Here is an 18,736-nt window from a genome sequence, read left to right as displayed (position 1 = left end):
TTATAGCTAGTATCAACAGTCCATGTCTAAACATGTAACTACTAATTTTATCTGTCTGCAGAGAGTGAATAATGGAGGTAACATTGCAGTACTAAAGAAGTCGAACTTGGCAGATTATTCACGTCATATATAATAATGTGCCAAGTTACTTAGTTATACATATTTCTAGCTGTTATTCACACTGTTTGGCATTTCTAAAAGTGGATCTTGAATAAGTTGGATGAAGACAAGATTCATGACATTTACAATTGTTCTAATCAGATATGTTCTTAATCTTGTTATCGACTATTTGCGAATCTATTTGCGGGAATCATACATTTATTGAGCTTTCATTAGTAGCGCATTCTTTTCACATCGCAAAAACGTTAATTAAAATACGCATGCGCATACATGACTCTTACTTCTCGCGAATCAATTCGCAGCTTAGTGGAAAAATAATATTTAATTGATTTTTATTTTTCGTGCACAAACTTTTTTTGAGAGAGTTATTCAAAGTCATGTCATTTCTGTAAACGAAGATTTGTTCTCATGTAGAATATTTTTCTTCCCTTTCTTGAAAACAAATTAATGTAAAGCTCTGTCTACACTATCAAACTAGTCTGACAAAAACAATGTGATATGCCCATATATGGACACGATGATGTCATATTACTGCCATATTTAATATCACTAAAAATATTTGGGCACATCACATTAGTGTGATAGTGTAGACAGAGCTTTTTGCAAAGAACGTAAGAAACATGAGAAATTAGTAAAAGGTCAGTTTAGTATTTACTTATTTACTATTTTTATATTTTAAAAATACGTACAATGCCAACATTTACAAGCAGTTTGACAAGAATAGAACGCCGTACACAAACAAACATCATTAGAGCCTCGAGAAAGATTCTAGTTAACCAATTTGTGAATGTGTTGTTCCATTTTCCCACTAAACTATGTTTTACAGTGGTTTGCTTAATAGTCTACTCTACTGTCTTCACTCTGTATTGTTAAGTACGCACATCGGAAATGTATATTTGTTTTTGTAGCAATTGATTGAGCAAATACTGTATGCGCATAATCATTTTGGTTACAATTCTAAAGTCCATAATGACGCTGTTTTACATATTCTATATTGTTCACTTTCACCAGAAATGTTAGGCCTATATTGTCATGGTAATTTAAATGCTTTAAAATTACTGGTAAGTTTATTTATAATAATATTATTACATTAGCTACCTATTGTTAAACAGACAATCATTTATTATTATTTTTATAATTTAGTATTAGGCAGTTTATATTAGAAATGAAAAGATCATCATTATTCGTATTATTTTGTTTTTAATAGACCTTAATTTTTCAAATATCGGTATTTGTACTTTAGAGAATATGAATTTATAATAATAATAATAATCCTTATTTTGTAACGGATTAAAAACTCGTTAACCGGCAGAAATGTGTTCTTCTACGAGGCCGTGGCCATGTAGCCTATATACAGACTATAATATAACAGTACAGGTACTAGGAATATTATATATAATAAATACAGATAAAATAAATAACTACCCAAACATTCAGTAAAGTATACAATTGTACAATTTAAATTTTCTTTCGACTTTAGGTGTCTATCGGTTAGGTTATTCCATGATTGGACACCACGATATGTAAACTCTTTCTTATTCTGTCGTAAGCTCTGTCTACACTTTCAAACTAGTTTGACAAAAAAAAGTGTGATATGCCCAAATATGGTAGGGATATGACTTCATCATGTCCATTTATGTGGGCACATCACATTTTGTTGTCACATAAAGTTTGATAGTGTAGACAGATCTTTAGGTTCCATCGTAGAAAGTATTTTGTATCCGTTGGTCACATAAATGGGATAAAAATGTCTCCCTTGACTATCGTTCACATTTTATTTACCCTGTAGAATGTGCCAGTAATCTACGTGTTTCTATTACTCCGATATCTACCCACATATACATAAACCACACCCTTACTATATAAGAAAGTACTTGTGCCGTATAATAATAATATTAATAATATTAATAATAATGTGTTTACAGAGTCTTCGGTTCCCTATTAGAGGTTGATGAAGTAACCGAAAACGCTGATGATGCCATCCTATTGCAAGTTAGTTGACCAATCGTGATTGGTCAAATTACTTGCTTACGTTGGAACCTCGTTTATATATCGTACCATTGTTAGGTATCTTCCTTATAGTCTAGGTTCTAGACCGAAATTAGGAAATATGTTGGCACATATGGCGTTTCATACGTATAATACATGAGCTCGTAGTATTCCGACAAAAATCGAAACGCCGACTGGTGGACGAACATAAAAAACACAATAACTACAGTGCAGACGTTCTCTTCAAAATACTGTCCATAACAGCTACATTGCTGTAATCCTTTATGTACGTGATGTCTTGTTTACTATCGGTGATGTACAGCACATCAAACGAATGATCGAACACTTAAGTCTATCTGTGTAAGGTAGATGGATCACTTAATTAATCAATATAGATTGTGAACTAACTACACATGGCACTACAATGACGTCATACGCACTTGTGACCATCCTGTAAACAATACGGGCCTAACGATGTTTGTGTCAGTAATCTTAGAATCTAAAACATATACCTTAGAAGGCCTTTTATTACATACTATTATTTGTAACACCTATAGACAAAAAGGTACAATTATAATGCAAGTTTTTAATCATCTTATTAATTAGCTAATATGGTGTGTGGCCTACACTAATCCAGATACACTAATCTTACTAATCCTATTTTCTCCATACTCTTGATTCTCCTTTCTCCATATTATTCTTGATCCTCCTTTCTCTCTTAAACATGTAAAAAAATCACTCGTTGTTTAGAGTGAAGCTGTTTTCACTCTAGTGTCTACACTATCAAACTTTATATGACAAAACAATGCGATGTGCCCATATATAGACATGATGATGTCATATCACTACCATATTTGAGCACATCACTAGTTTGGTAGTGTAGACAGGGCTTTAAGAAAAATGAGTTTTCACTCTTTAAGAGTGGTTAAAATTGACTGAAATTAGTGATTTTTACTCCCTTAGAAGTAGTCCATAAGCCACTAACTCCTCAAAAGAGCGACGATTCAGCCAAAAAAATTGAAATTTCACTCTTATATTATTAAAATGTCTAGAGATAAACATAATAATCGTTACCTATCCATAAAATACATGCATATACTTTCAAAATGATTACGCAAATATTTAAATTATCTTTTTAATCGCCCATAACTATTTAATCGGCCAGAACTATTTTCAAACGTTAAGGAAAATCATAAATGAGGCGTCATTCGAATGGTGATGTTATTCTGAGTAGGCCTATTATTACAAACAAAATTTAAAAAATGAGGACAAAATAACATTTATTTGGTCGAATTCCATTCACATTATTTATTTTGTAGGAGAGAGAATGCCTTCGGGTTACGTTTCCAGGCGCCAATATTTACACTGTTAGATTTCTACTCTATCCGCTTAGCCGCGCCCGACTCTTCGAGCTGAAAGCATTTGATGCTGGCGGGTGTAGTTCTTCCAAGAGGATCAAACAGTGCATTCGGCCGCGGCTTGACATAGTTTCTCAAGCCATAATACAGCTAAAGAACATTGTACCGTAGTAAAATTACCTTATTATAAACATTCATAACAATTGTTTATGAAAAATGCAATAAAAATGTATTTATTTATTTAATTTGTTTATTTAACAACATCTTTATACAGGATTACACAATCAGGTAAAAGAAAAACCGGTTTTGCATTGTGGTCCTGTCTTGAATAAAAAAAAAAAATCAGGAAAAAAAATGTTTAGTTTTGTGAAAAAAAAAAATGAGATCCAATATCTAGCTTTGAATGAAGCAATTGTTGGGGAATATTTAATTTCAGTTGGTATATTTAATTTCAATTTTTCTATTTATATAACTAAAGATCATCAGTTCTTGCAATGAAGCTTTTCAAATAAAAATGTTCACTGACAGTATATCGTGGTCCTTCTGTCAAGTGCCCATTTTATTCCCGAGTGTATAGATTCGGACAAAACTCTTATGTTATTTAAAAGTACTTTAGTAATTGACATGCACTTTACAGTGAATGTTGAGAATGCTTGATTGCAATTATAGACGACGTATTTAACATGAATCTATCGTTGTTATCTGCCAGTGAGACATGTGAATGTACATGTGATGTTTAATTAGATTGTCTGAAAGTACCAAGGAATTTAACGAGTTCTTTGTGAAACGCCGAAAACATGTAAAGCTTGGTTCACACTCTCACGCAACGCAAGGATGTAACGCAACGTAAAGCGTGGTTCCCACTAGAGACGCAACCATAGGACGTACGCACAACGCAAGCGAGTTGACCAATGGCAAGCCACTGTTCGAATAATCCATCGCTTGTGATTGGTTAAATTACTTACGTTGCAAAACGTCCTTGCGTTGCGTCGCTAGTGGGAAGCAAGCTTAAGTGATTTGACCAATCACAAGCGATGGATTATTCGAACAGTGGCTTGTCACGCTTAAAGGGTGAATTTGTAGTCAGAGCGCTCACTGGCTAAACCCATAGGCCCAGAGCTTAAGGGGACTCAGAGCATGATTATACAATGCAACTACCCCGGTATACAATGCAACTACCCAAAGCGTTTGATGGCCAACTTACCCTGGTAAATAACTAATCATTTGAATGGACCCTGGCAAACATTTGTAGTAACAGCAGACAATGGGTCGGACGGCCGTTCTACAGGGCACCGTTTGGGACATTGTTAATTTATTAACAATGTCCCGAACGGCGCCTCGTACCGTTGGGCGTCTTTTGTCAAAACGGTATTTTCAAAACGTAAGCGAAATGTAGGTCTGGCTACTTTAAATGATCATTTAGTACGGACCTTTAGTACGATGGTAACATTATGATGATAAATAGACAGTTATTGAACGTTGATAATGTTGATTCATTTATCATCAATGTGGCTACTGTGCTCTAATTGAAGATGCGAATGTAAGGCAATACTTCCGAAATGATGCTTAATAGCAATATTCGCGTCATCAAATGGCAACATAAGTTGACGTATGACGCGTTTCCTGTCTAATAAATCGGAAATCTACCACATACGTGTTTATATTAAATTATTATTTGATTATATCATTTCTATTAAACGTGATAGATCTTCTTTTTTCTCGTATATACAGTACTCTATTCACTTTCGTTTCAACCTATTGGGGCCTGAAAGCTTTTAGTGCACAACGAGAACTGTCCATTATAGTATAGTGTTGTACATAACGCGTATTTGTAATCAAGAATAGATTGGTTTGTATTCATGAATATTCATTAAGACATACTGAGATTATGTAGGCTTTAAAAGAGAGAAAGCCCAGGGTGAGAGTCGACCCCGCAGCCACAGTTTAACAAACAAACCTGTTGGTTGTAGGCCTACTTGTTTGAACGCTTTTTTTGAAGTTAGCGTTTTGCGGCGTTGCATTAACTAATGAAATTAAGGCATCTAATGAATCATTCGTTATACAGTATTTAATTTTCTATTCTACGTTAAAATAGCTTCCAGCGCACTCTGTATACTGGTAGCTGTACTGTACTGTCTATTAAACCTTCATTCATTTTGCAAACTTTATTAAGACATATTGTTTATCTTAATAATCGGCTCACATCATTACCATATAAAGTGAGTTGTGTTGATGTTTGCATCAGGTAGTTAAATATAGGAATATCAACATGGTATATTAATTCACCTAACCGTACAGTACAGTACGCTATATCAACTGCCAATCGAAAACCATCATTTTTCAGACTTTTTGGAACACTTTCCTTTGATAATTTCCTACAATGAGCGACAACATGTTTGTAATATTGTCGGATGAATTAGGCATGACGAATTTAGGTATTTTTCAAAAGAGGAAAACAGATGATGTTAATGACATGACGTGAATCTCGATCCGAAATGCTACAGTACGTTCACACTTCCGAATGTCGATTCCATAAAGCTTCATTCACACTTGTTCCGAATGTCAATTCCATAAAGCTAAATCATACTTGGTCCGAATGTTGATTTCATAAAGCTGCATTCACACTTGTTCGGAATGTCGATTCCATAAAACTGCATTCACACTTGTTCCGAATGTCGATTTCATAAAGCTGCATTCACACTTGTTCCGTTTCGCGTAATTGAAGATGGCGGTCATTAAAATAATATCATAACCATATTCTTATTATTAAAGTTAATATTATTATTAATAGGTTGTAGCTTTTTTGGGTCCAAGTTGTAATTTCCTCCACTCTCTGGTATTTATTAAGGCATAATTCTATATTGTAACATATACATAATTATGCGGTAATATGAGTACATAAATGTAAAATAATTCCCATAGGATGGTTTACGATTAAGGAGATACACGTTACATTGAAACAAAATACTTAGGCCTATAGCATGTAATGAATTATATTATGAGTGATATGAATTGATTTTCTAATAGTAAATCAGTATGCGCATTTTCTCCGTGATTTATTTTGCATTATTTAGGGTATGCAAAATTAAGGGAGATATTTTCCGGCAGCTAGAGTCGTACCTACCCTTTTTGCGGAAGGAGGTATGGGAGGCTGTCAGTCTGATATTCAACATTCGAGAATAAAAACTGAAAGGACACAGGCAGTTGTATTAGACATTGTCTTGGTAGCTCAGAGAAGACCCTTAGCTCTGACTATGTATTTACCGTTTAAAAACAATTAGAAATTAATCATGATTATAAGTTATTTAAATATTGTCTGTAGTGGTATAGACTTACCGCAGCCGTGCAATATATTAATCATTATTTACTAATCGAGAATATACTTGTCTTGGCGCATACAGAAGGGTGATTTGTATTTACTACATAAGCTGGGGGTTTTACTACATTAGCGGTGGATTGTTTTACATTACCGGTTGTTTCGACATTTATAGCTGGCGTTTCCTACATTAGCGGTTGTAACTTTGCACGGTTTCATAGTATACGAAACTCCTAGAACTGGCTGTTGGCAATGCATATCAATATTGATAAAATATACGAACAGATTTGGAACAATGCTAGCTATTAGCTAATGACGTCCACTGGATATCTTAATATCTATAATTCATTTCATATAATTTCGTAATTTATACGTCGTCGTTGTTCTTAAAGTAGATTATTAGAAATTCAAATTGTCCTTATGACACTATGATTAACACATAGATAAGATTAAATTTCACACAACTAGTTCATCTGGTAATAGGTATGATACACGTCACTCCCTCAATCCGAGAAGTACAGTATAAATATATATAATCCCGAAACTTTGTATTCAACAATCTTTCGAACGAAGCCGAATTCTCTCTTTCTAAACAGTCGATTAACCTGGGACATCTTTTCACCCCGCATCCGACTACTGTATGCCATAACGCCTTACGATGACGAATTATTTTCTAACTAGATAGTGCCTAGACTTCCCCCAATTTATTGTCTTTTTTTTTGTCTGAAAATACAAGCTGAAGTAGTATACGTATGAAACGCCGTAAATGCCAAAATATTTATCTTTTTTACTAATATTAAGTCAAAACTCCGTCTGAAAACCAGACTAGATAGTGCCCATCCACTACCAGTATTTTTTTTTTATATGAGTAGTAATAGTATAACTTTGTTAATAGATTTTTTTTTCTCGTTTTCTAGTAAAGCATCCATATTCAAATTGTTTCTGTTTTATTATTCACTGTAACAATATTTTAACAAACATTTTATTCAGAACAATGTTTTAGTAATCTTTTGTTACTACAGTATAATAATATTTTGTTAATCGAATTAATGATGTTTACATTCCACATTATATCGCGTTGTTAATTATAGAAACAATAATTACTCAAGCTTAATGTTCCCGTGAAAGAGCGCCACCAACATTATTATTCTACTCACTTTATTTGCACTTTAAAGGATAGCTCCAGTTTCAAGATGTATATTGTTTGATGTATAGGCCTACTACTATTGTATAATAATATAAATGTATAATGTTATGTTGTTATTTAAATCATTTAGATAGCGTTTACATCCAAAGTGTTACCACGTTATGTACAACATTACAAGCTCAGTGTCCATATGGAAAAGCGCCACCAACATCATTCTTACTTCCTTTGCGCTTTAAAGGATAGCTCCAGTTTTAAAATGTATTTATTGATATTAATATATAATATTATGTTGTTATTTGAATCATTCAGATAACGTTTACATCCAAAGTGTTATCGCGTTATGAACATAATTTAAAAACATTATGAAAAGCTTAATATATTAGACCTAAATAGTAAGAGTGCCACCAACTTGGTGATATCATTTAAACACTTAAAGGGCAGCTCCGAGTTTAACATTTATATATTGTAAATCCTCGAAAAGAAGCCCACTGGGCCTCTTTTGGGGGTTTTATGATATGGTACCATATTACAAAAATAACTGTTTAACAATATTAATCACGCACTTATTTATCGACAACATTTAAGTAGAACGTAATTTTATAAAGGAAAATACTATTAAAATACTACACTTATTACAAGTTACCCAGTTAACAATATATTAATCGTGAAAAAATATAATGACGAAATATAATTACATTTATTTGACGCCACCCAAATTTTAATTCGAGTTATTCTTGGAAATCATAATTTTGAAACACGAACACGCACCGAACTTGTATTATTATATGTTGTGCGCCCTCAATGTTCCACTATGCATTTGTCATTATCGAGTTACTATTATTAATGCAACATAATTAATAACCAATTGTCACGTGACATACTCAATTATCACATCTCTAATAAGTTCTTGCTTCTTGTTGTAATTCATCTTGGCATAATTTATTTGAAATCGACCTTTATATTATTCTGGCACGCATCGTGCAAATAGACTTAATGAAAAACTACGGAGTAGGGTAAAAAAATATTTGTAGGTTTTGTATGATAAAAATACAAATATATGAAACATAGCATAGGATTGTCATGTATATTATGTATCATTTACGTGTATGTGGTGATCCAGTGACGTGTACGTGAGTGTCCAAGGATGTGGTCGACGTGTAGGCATATACCTGCCTTTTAATATTGCCATTATACCTACAGTAAATCCAAGAAATTATACCCTTAAGCTCTGTCTACACTATCAAACTTTATGTGACCAAAAAAATGTGATGTGCCCATATATGGATGATGTCATATCATCATTTTTGGGCATATCACTACCATATTTGGCCATAAAGTTAAACTAGTTTGGGGCTAAAACAAAACATTGTATTTCTTTCTTTTATATAAGATAATACGTTATTTGAATCAAACATAGTTTAAACAAAAAGTGTGATATGCCCTAATATGGTAGTGATATGCCCGAATATGGTAGTGTGATGACATCATCACATTTTTTTATCATATAAAGTTTGATAGTGTAGACAGAGATTTATGGTAAAGATGAGAGAGACGATACTATTCGGTGGTTTATCTGTCCCTATAAAGTGATTGGTCACTTATTGTGTTGCGCGTACGTCCTTGCGTTTCGTCCTAGTGGGATCACCAAGCCTAAGTACGTCCTTGCGTTTCGTCCTAGTGGGATCACCAAGCCTTAGTAGGCCTACCTGATAATGATCATAGTTGAGATAATATAAACACTACTTTTAATTAGCTGGGTTTATGCCTAAACGCTAGGTCGAATATCCTACCATCTTAGGGCAAACACATGCTGATATATCAGCATTTAACCACGTTGCTTTTCTGCATGTACGCAGTAGGCATGCAGTTGTTAAACATGCCTATCAACTCCAATTAAAACAATCTTCGTCGTGTGATACTGATCTAATTATTCGATCTAATTCTACTGATTAGTCTGATCTTAATCAAAGAGGTAACACATAGTCGTACATAATTCTTGGAATACAGTGTGATCGAATTTATAATTATCATAGTTTTAATTTCATCCTCATTCTTGTAAGGTATAGGCGACACATATTCACATTCTCATGTGTTAAGGCCAACTCAGACAGCATCATACGATGAGGCCCGACGAAACCTCTTGACTCGTCGGTGTGGTCTGATACGAGTCGTCCTGAGGTAGTGTCGGGCGTAATTTTTAGGTCGTCAGAAGAACTTTAAACATTCTTAACTTTCTTCCGACGAGAAGACTCGTCGAGCCTCGTCGTACGACGCTGTCTGCGTTGACCTTAATGGACCATAATACCAACATTATTCTACTGCAACTTCAGTAACTACACTTTTTTTTCTCTCTTTTGTGGTTAACCACCACCTTTATTCATTCAACATTTCATACATATTTCGTTCACATTTCATTTTCGTACATTAAATTTCCGTTTTCTACTTTTTTCGTTATTTTCTGATTACACCTTATCGACTCTTTATCCCGACTATGCAATTTCAGCAAGCTTTCTTTTTTACTAAATCATAAACATTGTTTATTGTAGGCCTATTTCAAAACGTGCGTTAAAGAAAACAACAGTTTAATTACATTAAGCTCTGTCTACACTATCAAACTAGACAAAAATGTGTGATGTGCCCAAATATGATAGTGATATGTCCAAATATGGTAGTGATATGACATCATCAGGTCCATATCACATTTTGTTGTCACATAAACTTTGATAGTGTAGACTTTACAGTATAACCAAACTTTGCTTACGTATACACAAATAGCATGTTTATGTAACTTTAACAATACAAATACAGTGATATACGCTTTAAGTGAATTATTTAAAACCGTAGGTTCACAACAATATGATCCTGTCGTACGTCAGTACTTTTCATATAACCTTTATAATATAAACCATTCGACCTAGCTATGTAGCCTAGATTTTAAGACCTTTTTACCTTAGACCATAACAACAGTTATGTTACTGCAACATGATGAAAACACTGATCAATCAACTCATAGAATAAATACATTCATCGTAAATAACCTTACGTGCAGAATAGCCGTATGGTGCGCTGACATCGTAACAAGCTCGACAGGCGCACTAGACGTTTTATTACACATTTTCAACGCTGATTTTCCGGACATTGATGAACATCAGTTCAGTACACTATGGTACTCTGTTACTTTTTAATTAAAGAAGGCGTGTGGCGCAGCGTGTTAGACGTTGGATTACTGATTGTGAAATCGTGGTTCGAATCCAACTTTCGCCGCATTGCTTGTATCCTAAGGCAAGACACTTACAGTTGCCTCTCTCCACACAGGTGTATAAAATGGGTACCGGGAGTTAGATCAGTTTGATTACTATAGCTGCATTATTATGGGAATATGTTTCCAGTATTTGAGCCTAGATTATGAGCCTATCGAGTCGTTCTGGACACGATCAGAAACATATGAGCATGCGCACCATGTTGGACTCAAAAGTTGCGTAGCCGTGAAAACAAAACTTCGCCAATACTTATGGCACATGCACTCTTTAGACACATTTCTGATTCATATACTGTATTATTAATTTTCGTAATGATTAATATACTTATTAATTGATGTAATTTATTACAAGATGTTATTAATAAGCATTTATTAACAATTTAACACCGATAATTTCCAAGAACTTTGATTTATCATACGCATTAGGCCTACATAATCAGTCAGAAATAAATACAAAATTAGCATACTTGGCTCTACAAGCTAAGTCACTTCTCAGTCTTGGTTGAATGTATCTGTTTCTGTGACCGAGGTTATTGTTTTGTTATTAACATCGATAATTGAGTCACAATTTTTTCTTATATTATTCTTTGAAAGAGAATGATTTGGTTTCGTATCATCTTTTCCCATATCATGCTACTTACACAATATCCGGTCTTCTTAAATTAATCTTAAATTTTAATTTTAATTTTAATTTAACTTCTTAAAAGAAGTTGCCGTTTATACATACACTGATTTTAAGCAGTATAATTATGACCAAATTTTAATTCGTAATTTTAAGGAATGATTGAAGATAGTTATTCTGACAATTAATTCATTTTTAAATGGTAGTTCATGGAAAGAGACTGGTGTTTTATATCAAATCCTGAGATTATGTTCAAATTCTTTTGCATTCTGATGTTACTTGATGTTAATACCGTTAAGCCTAGATTTACTTTAATGCGGTTCTTACTTGGTAAAGCGTGGTTCCCACTAGAACGTAACGCAAGGACGTAAACGCAACGCAAGCGTTTTAACCAATGACAAGCGAAGTTATAGACAGTTAGCAATCACAAGCGAATAAGCCATCGCTTGTGATTGGTCAATTCACTTGCGTTGCGTTACGTCCTTGTGTTGCGTCGCTAGTGGGAACCACGCTTTAACAACAATACATGTGCTGTATTGCGTTGTGCGTACGTGAATAAAGATGAACAATAATATTCACGATATTCTTCATTATAGTACTCGTGTTATTGTATACATATTTTAAAGCTCCGTCTACACTATCAAACAAGTGTGATGTGCCCAAATGTGGTAGTCATCATGTCCATATATGGGCACATCACATTTTGTTGTTGTCACATAAAGTTTGATAGTGTAGACATAGCTTTATACCTATACGTACCTCTTTAATATTTCTAAATTTGAGCCTATACAATATTATAGATAATATAGGCCTAATGACACTAAAGTAAAACTAACCAGCAAACCAAGCTGATATCACAACATTGAGAAAGTGCGATGATAACGCATGAAACGCTGGGTAAGTTTCAACGTAAATGAAATTGTTATCAAATAATATTTGTTGGAAGCAGATGAATTTTAATGCGATAAGAAACGTATACATTTATAATATTTAAATTGGATTACAGAAAGATGAATATGATTATATTTATAATCATCTTAGCGCATCTAATAATATCAAGTAAGTTATCACTCATACATCCCTGAAATTTCGACACGTATTCCAGGTCTCTCATGCGTTATGAGAAATCATTTTAGCGTGTTAATATTGGCGCCGGTAACCGAGTTAATTTTTCATTTCCATACAGAATTTAGTAATTACTGTATTCACTTCTTAATCGAAGAAAGAGCACTTCATAGAAAATGTATTAACAGTTTTGCGATACCATGCACGCCAATAAACATGACACATTGACCTGTGTTAATTGCTATTATACTAATAGTGTGTCCAATTTAAAGTGGTATCCACAATTTGTATGGACGATCATGGATGCTAATAAGACGCAATAAAGATATGACATGCCCACTGAATAGAGGTACAGTATTCTAAATTAAAGGCCCATTTACACTAGGACGATCGACGAATAAATAGACAAATATGCAATCTACACAATTTTTATTCTAGAACTATAGAATAACCATCTAGCTGCCTTTGATGAAAATTACATTTTCACATGTCCAGTCAAATTACGTCATGATCAGTAAGAGCATTTAATATTGTGGCAATACAACGATGTTATTGTTATTATTGATCTATTTATCGTAGATCGTTATCGTTCTAGTGTAAATGGGCCTTAAGGGTTCATTTTCTGGAAATACCATAAAGTGAACTCCTCATTTGGAATGCCCTTAATTTAGTAGACACTTTTCCGTGAAACGAACGAGGGGAAATATCTTAGGTTTCAACTCCTATTCATAGGACATCCCTGTTAAGGGTTGTACATAGCCTTACTATTTCATCTCATCAAGTCTTAATTTAGTTTACAATTAACCTGTGTGACAGAAATAATTAAGCTCGTGATGAATTGTTATGAATATTAACATTATACGATCAACAAGTGTTTGATGTACTATCGATCAGATGTTCGTGTGTAATCTAGAGTCAGAATAATAGACTTTACAGCAGTACAATTATCGATGGAGGTATAGGCCTATCACAGTTCATTTTATTTGTCCAAAAGGAAATTTATGTTGACATATACAATAGTGTATAATGTAGAGCTAAAGAATACCCAGGCCTAATGCGGTGAAGCTCGGCCGGTCCGAACCTTGTTCTGTACGTCCTTTTGGACATGTTCCACCCTGACGTGTATTGTTAGGCCCACAATTTCTAATCTTATAATTTTTATCATACAATTTAATTAGGCATCGGGATAAAACATCACATATTGTAGCCCTAATTGCTATTACTTTAGTTGGTGTGCGATGAAAGGAAGACGGCGAAAGAATAACAACTTTCCCGTTAGGAATTTGGTACTTCAGTGCATTTTATTACTAATAATACGAATGCGGTCAGTCAGAACCGGGCGCTTTTGTTTGGAATAGACCTAATACTAACTTCCTGTCGCTTCAATGATTTCCACGCATATTGTTAGTTGAAATACGAACGAAAAAATTTAAAATTATTACCGTATAACTATGAATGTGTCGGTGGCCGATGTTTGACCATTTAGTTTTCAACTGGTCATTAGGTGTTACAGTGGACATTTTCAGCTATCAGGTTGGTGAATCCCGTTCATTTAAATCTAAAGGACATTGAATTATATCTACCAGTACCATGTTAAAGTATTAGTAGGTCGACTTATAACTCAATACCGGAAAGCCTTAAAATTGGTACGAATCGACTTAGAAAACAGAGACCTCTCATATTAAGGATTCCAGTGACTTTTCATCTGGCTAATAGATGCATCATATGTAATGAGTGAATAGAACTCCTTATATTGACTTAAGTGAAATACTTTATTTAAGGTAAATAGCGTCACCAAGTGATTATGTGACTATGGCCACATACATAGGACTACAGTGTTATATGAGTATAGTCTCTGAACCAAAATGTATTTTATTTCATATAAATGTGTATAGTCAGCTGTCATAGCCACGTTTTATTGTTCATGTATGTCGGTTAGAAGCGGATTGTCATAGTCAATATAGGAATAATAGTCAACATGTTATTTTATTTTATTTTATTTCACCTTATTTATAGAAGGCAACCCTAAACAGCCTATGCTGACAAACAAGGGGCCCTCTTGATGAGTTATGATAAGTGTCTATGTGTGACAGTGTGCTGTGATATACTAGTACACCGGGGTAACCCCCTACTCGTCTCGAACGATGTACAGTACTAGGTTCTTTAAAGTGCACATGAGCCAGATGTTTATACTGGACCTACTGTTTATAGTCCTTATCCGAGAAGAGACCACTTGGCCACTCACACCTCTATGATCATTAATCGGGGAGGGGGGTCGGGAGTTGTGGTGCATTACTATCGCAAAATAATGATAATTTTATAATATCATATTTTGTTATAGCATTATACAGTCGTGTATAAAAAGGTAGTTCAAGGTGGATAAAAGGGCGACCCTCCAATCAACCAATATACAAAAGAAATTGCTCATGGTTTCCTGATATTGAAGTGCGCATGTGCACAGGTATTATTATGGTGCTCAATGTCATTCACACATCATTGCGTCATAATGAATCAGTAAATCTGGTTTAACAAAATATCAATAAAGATACTTACACCTTGAGACTATAAGGATATTGTATCCTGTAACATGTTTTAAGGATCTTTAACAAAAGCTGATTTCGAATAGCATTTGTACATGATAGTATGTTGTTGAGCCAGAAACTTTTAGTTATACGTTTTTAATGGGCTTTGGGTTTTGAAATCATAGACTACTCGACTTTAATGAAAGACCGTCTGCTCTCTAAAGCTCTGTCTACACTATCAAACGTTATGTGACAAACAAACGTGATGTACCCATATATGGACATGATGACGTCATATCACTTCTATCTTTGGGCACATCACACATTTTTTGTCAAACTAGTTTGATAGCGTAGACAGAGCTTAAGAATTTAAAATAAAATAAAAATTTTGTACGCATAGTATTGTGTGACATAGAATGATACTTAATTAACTCACCAACATTATTTTAATTTACCTCTCGTGTGACACGCGTGTTTGGATCGAAGAATACACACCCCACTTATGGTAAAAGCTTGGGTGTATATGTTGTATTTCTAAACAAGCGCTGCGGCCCATTTTATAACAGTGTTTGTACTCTGAAAGGACATTGCTATAATTAGTTATAAACAGGATATTAAATGAACAAAAAAATCCCCTTTTTTAGTTTTTATTAAGGTAAAATTCGTTTCACACAAAATGCTATATTGTGATATGTTATCGTATGACACAATGATATATTTCTCTTTATCTTGCTTTCTTGCTTCGGGCGAACATCAATATCTTCGTATTCTAGTTTATTAAATGAGTAAATTAAATGCTTTTATCTACAGTAATTACTTTGTTCTTGCCAGTAGGCGCGCCTAGCTGAAGATATACACGTCACGCATGCAAGTATCTCTCAACCCAAGATCACTCCAAAATAGGATGATTATGCAGTTGTACACTGTTGTACTTTTTAGTGACGATTGTGACTATTTTTATCTATTTCTTAGTCTATATTTGTTTAGATTATAAATTGTCTTTTTATACGGGATTACTTTTTCGATGTGTATGTCTAATTTGATAGATTATTGATTGTTGTTTCTGGCATAAAACTAAAAGATTGACGTAATCAACTAACCTAAACTGCCATGAATGTTTTAAAAATAGTTTTCAATTGTAATGCCACCGACTACCGAAGAGATTTAGCAATTTAACACTTTATTCTTATTATTGTGTTTCAGTAAATATTACATAACATTTAAAAAAAGACTATTATCAGATGCATTTTAATGGATTTTTTATGTCAGAACAAATCCCTAAGAATAGCTTAGGCATGTGGGCGAGAACTCACTAGGCCATTGTATTGTACCGAGTACATTTCCTCTGACAAATCAAGGTTTATAATTACTTATTTAGGGGAGGGTGTTAGTGCACTCGGTTGGTGTCAATTATATGTCGTGTTTGCCGTCGTATGTTATGTCGCGTTTGCCGTCCTACCTAGGTTAATATGTCGTGTTTTTCGTCCTAGATTAATATGTCGTGTTTGCCGTCCTAGGTTAATATGTCGTGTTTGCCGTCCTAGGTTAATATGTCGTGTTTGCCGTCATAGGTTAATATGTCGCGTTTACCGTCCTAGGTTAATATGTCGCGTTTGCCGTCCTAGGTTAATATGTCGTGTTTGTCGTCATAGGTTACTATGTCGTTTTGCCGTCCTAGATTAATATGTCGTGTTTGCCGTCATATGTCGTGTTTGCCGTCTCGGGTTAATATGTCGCGTTTGCCGTCCTAGGTTAATATTTCGCGTTTGCCGTCCTAGGTTAATATGTCGCGATTGCCGTCCTAGGTTAATATGTCGCTTTTGCCGTCCTAGGTTAATATGTCGTGTTTGCCGTCATATGTTAATATGCTGTGTTTGCGTTGAGTTGTTTTTACTAATTGGTTCTGTCAGTATTTAATAGCTTTTCCAATTTAATGAATAGGCCTATTGCATTCTAATGAAACATTTTGACGTGGAAACAGCAATGTTTTATAGGCCTACATTTCGCCAATGATACGACATGATATAAAAAACAATTTGACCATAAATCATGTCAAACGTGTTTATCGTTGCTCATCAGTAAACAATGATATTGTAATGTCATAGTATAGTTTAACCTTAATAATGGATGATATTCTTGATTTTAATAGCTATAATATTTAACTTTCGGAAATATCATTGTTATTAATAATAGGCCTATGCACTTTAAAAACAATTCTATAGTCTGAACATTTTAAGCGTTTTAATCCTCGCGCCTTTACCTGTGGATCGCCGCCATAATTGTTCAGATATAAAGTTTAAACCATTTCTTCCACTAGAAATCGAAAGCGCTGAGTAATGTGCATGCGTTATTCACTTAAGTTTAAAATATCCACAAGAAAGACCAATTCACTAGCAAAGCAAATAGTGCTATAACGTTATTTACAGTGTGATTTCATAAAAATTCACCTTTGATACCGCGCTGTAGCAGTCTATAATACATTAACAATAATTAGAGAAGTGAAATCACGTAACATGTCTTCCAATTACTATTTGTCAATATCTAATAACAATCAATGTTGTTTATTTAATTCATTTTGTATAAGTTTTGTAACATCCCTTTCTTATAATAAACCAGCTGGCAGATGGACATTGTCATGGAATACCAACTGGACGACTGACCAACGGAAATCAATCAAATTATTTTCACAAAAATATGTCATCAACTTCACAATGTTTAATTTTACATAATTTATACAGTTATTCTCTTTGTTAATGAAATAGCTAAATATAATTTTGATTTGTAATTTTTTTTAACGATATTGAAAGGTATTTTTACCAGTTTACCATGCTTTTTCAGCAACATTTATTATTTATTTAATAATTCCTGAAGGCAAATTACTGAAAAATGACAATGCTGTGGGTATCAGTGGCTGGATCTCAATGGAGGTACAAAAAAAAGCGAAAAGCTAAATCAAAACGATAAGTAAAACAGCCAGAAAAGTAAGCAGAGCTTTCGGGCAACACTAGCCCTTCATCATTATTTATTTAATAATGATATAAAAAATATACAAATGGGAAATAAAAAAAGAAAGCATTATTATCATTTGCCTTGAAGTAGGACCCAGAACAAAAGATCAACAGTTAAAAAAATAACCGCAAATCAACAAAACAAATTGAAAAATGAACAAAAGTAAGCACACTTAAATTCGTAAGTCGAAATACTAATATAAACTGTTATTTTGCAAATGTAATGTATGAAAGATAACATGTACCGTAGTATACAATTTTAGAAATAGTCAAATTAATTATTACGTTTACATAGCACATTTTCGGATTTAAGGATATAGGCCTATATCC

At 33.8% G+C, this 18,736-nt stretch overlaps 2 protein-coding genes across 3 annotated transcripts in view; both read left to right on the top strand.

The window, feature by feature from the left end:
* Window positions 1–586, top strand: part of LOC140050090 (triokinase/FMN cyclase-like) — a 51,085-nt gene extending 50,499 nt beyond the window's left edge. The window contains exon 15 of the mRNA XM_072095107.1: window positions 62–586. Coding sequence (XP_071951208.1) covers window positions 62–133 — 72 coding nt within the window. The 3' untranslated portion in view covers window positions 134–586. The remainder of the gene's footprint in view (window positions 1–61) is intronic.
* Window positions 1–18,736, top strand: part of LOC140050089 (short transient receptor potential channel 4-like) — a 66,544-nt gene that overhangs the window by 9,888 nt on the left and 37,920 nt on the right. Inside the window, exon 1 of one of the 2 annotated variants that reach the window (XM_072095101.1) lies at window positions 14,071–14,409. The exons of the other annotated variant lie outside the window; for it this stretch is intronic. The gene's annotated coding sequence lies outside the window, so the exon portion shown is untranslated. Of the gene's footprint in view, window positions 1–14,070; window positions 14,410–18,736 lie in introns of those variants that run through there. 2 annotated transcript variants of the gene reach the window in all.

This window comes from Antedon mediterranea, chromosome 5 (genome assembly GCF_964355755.1).
Source record: "Antedon mediterranea chromosome 5, ecAntMedi1.1, whole genome shotgun sequence".
Classification (NCBI taxonomy): domain Eukaryota; kingdom Metazoa; phylum Echinodermata; class Crinoidea; order Comatulida; family Antedonidae; genus Antedon; species Antedon mediterranea.
The sequence above is the reverse complement of the archived record's forward strand: the minus strand, read 5'-3'. Positions and strand labels throughout refer to the sequence as shown.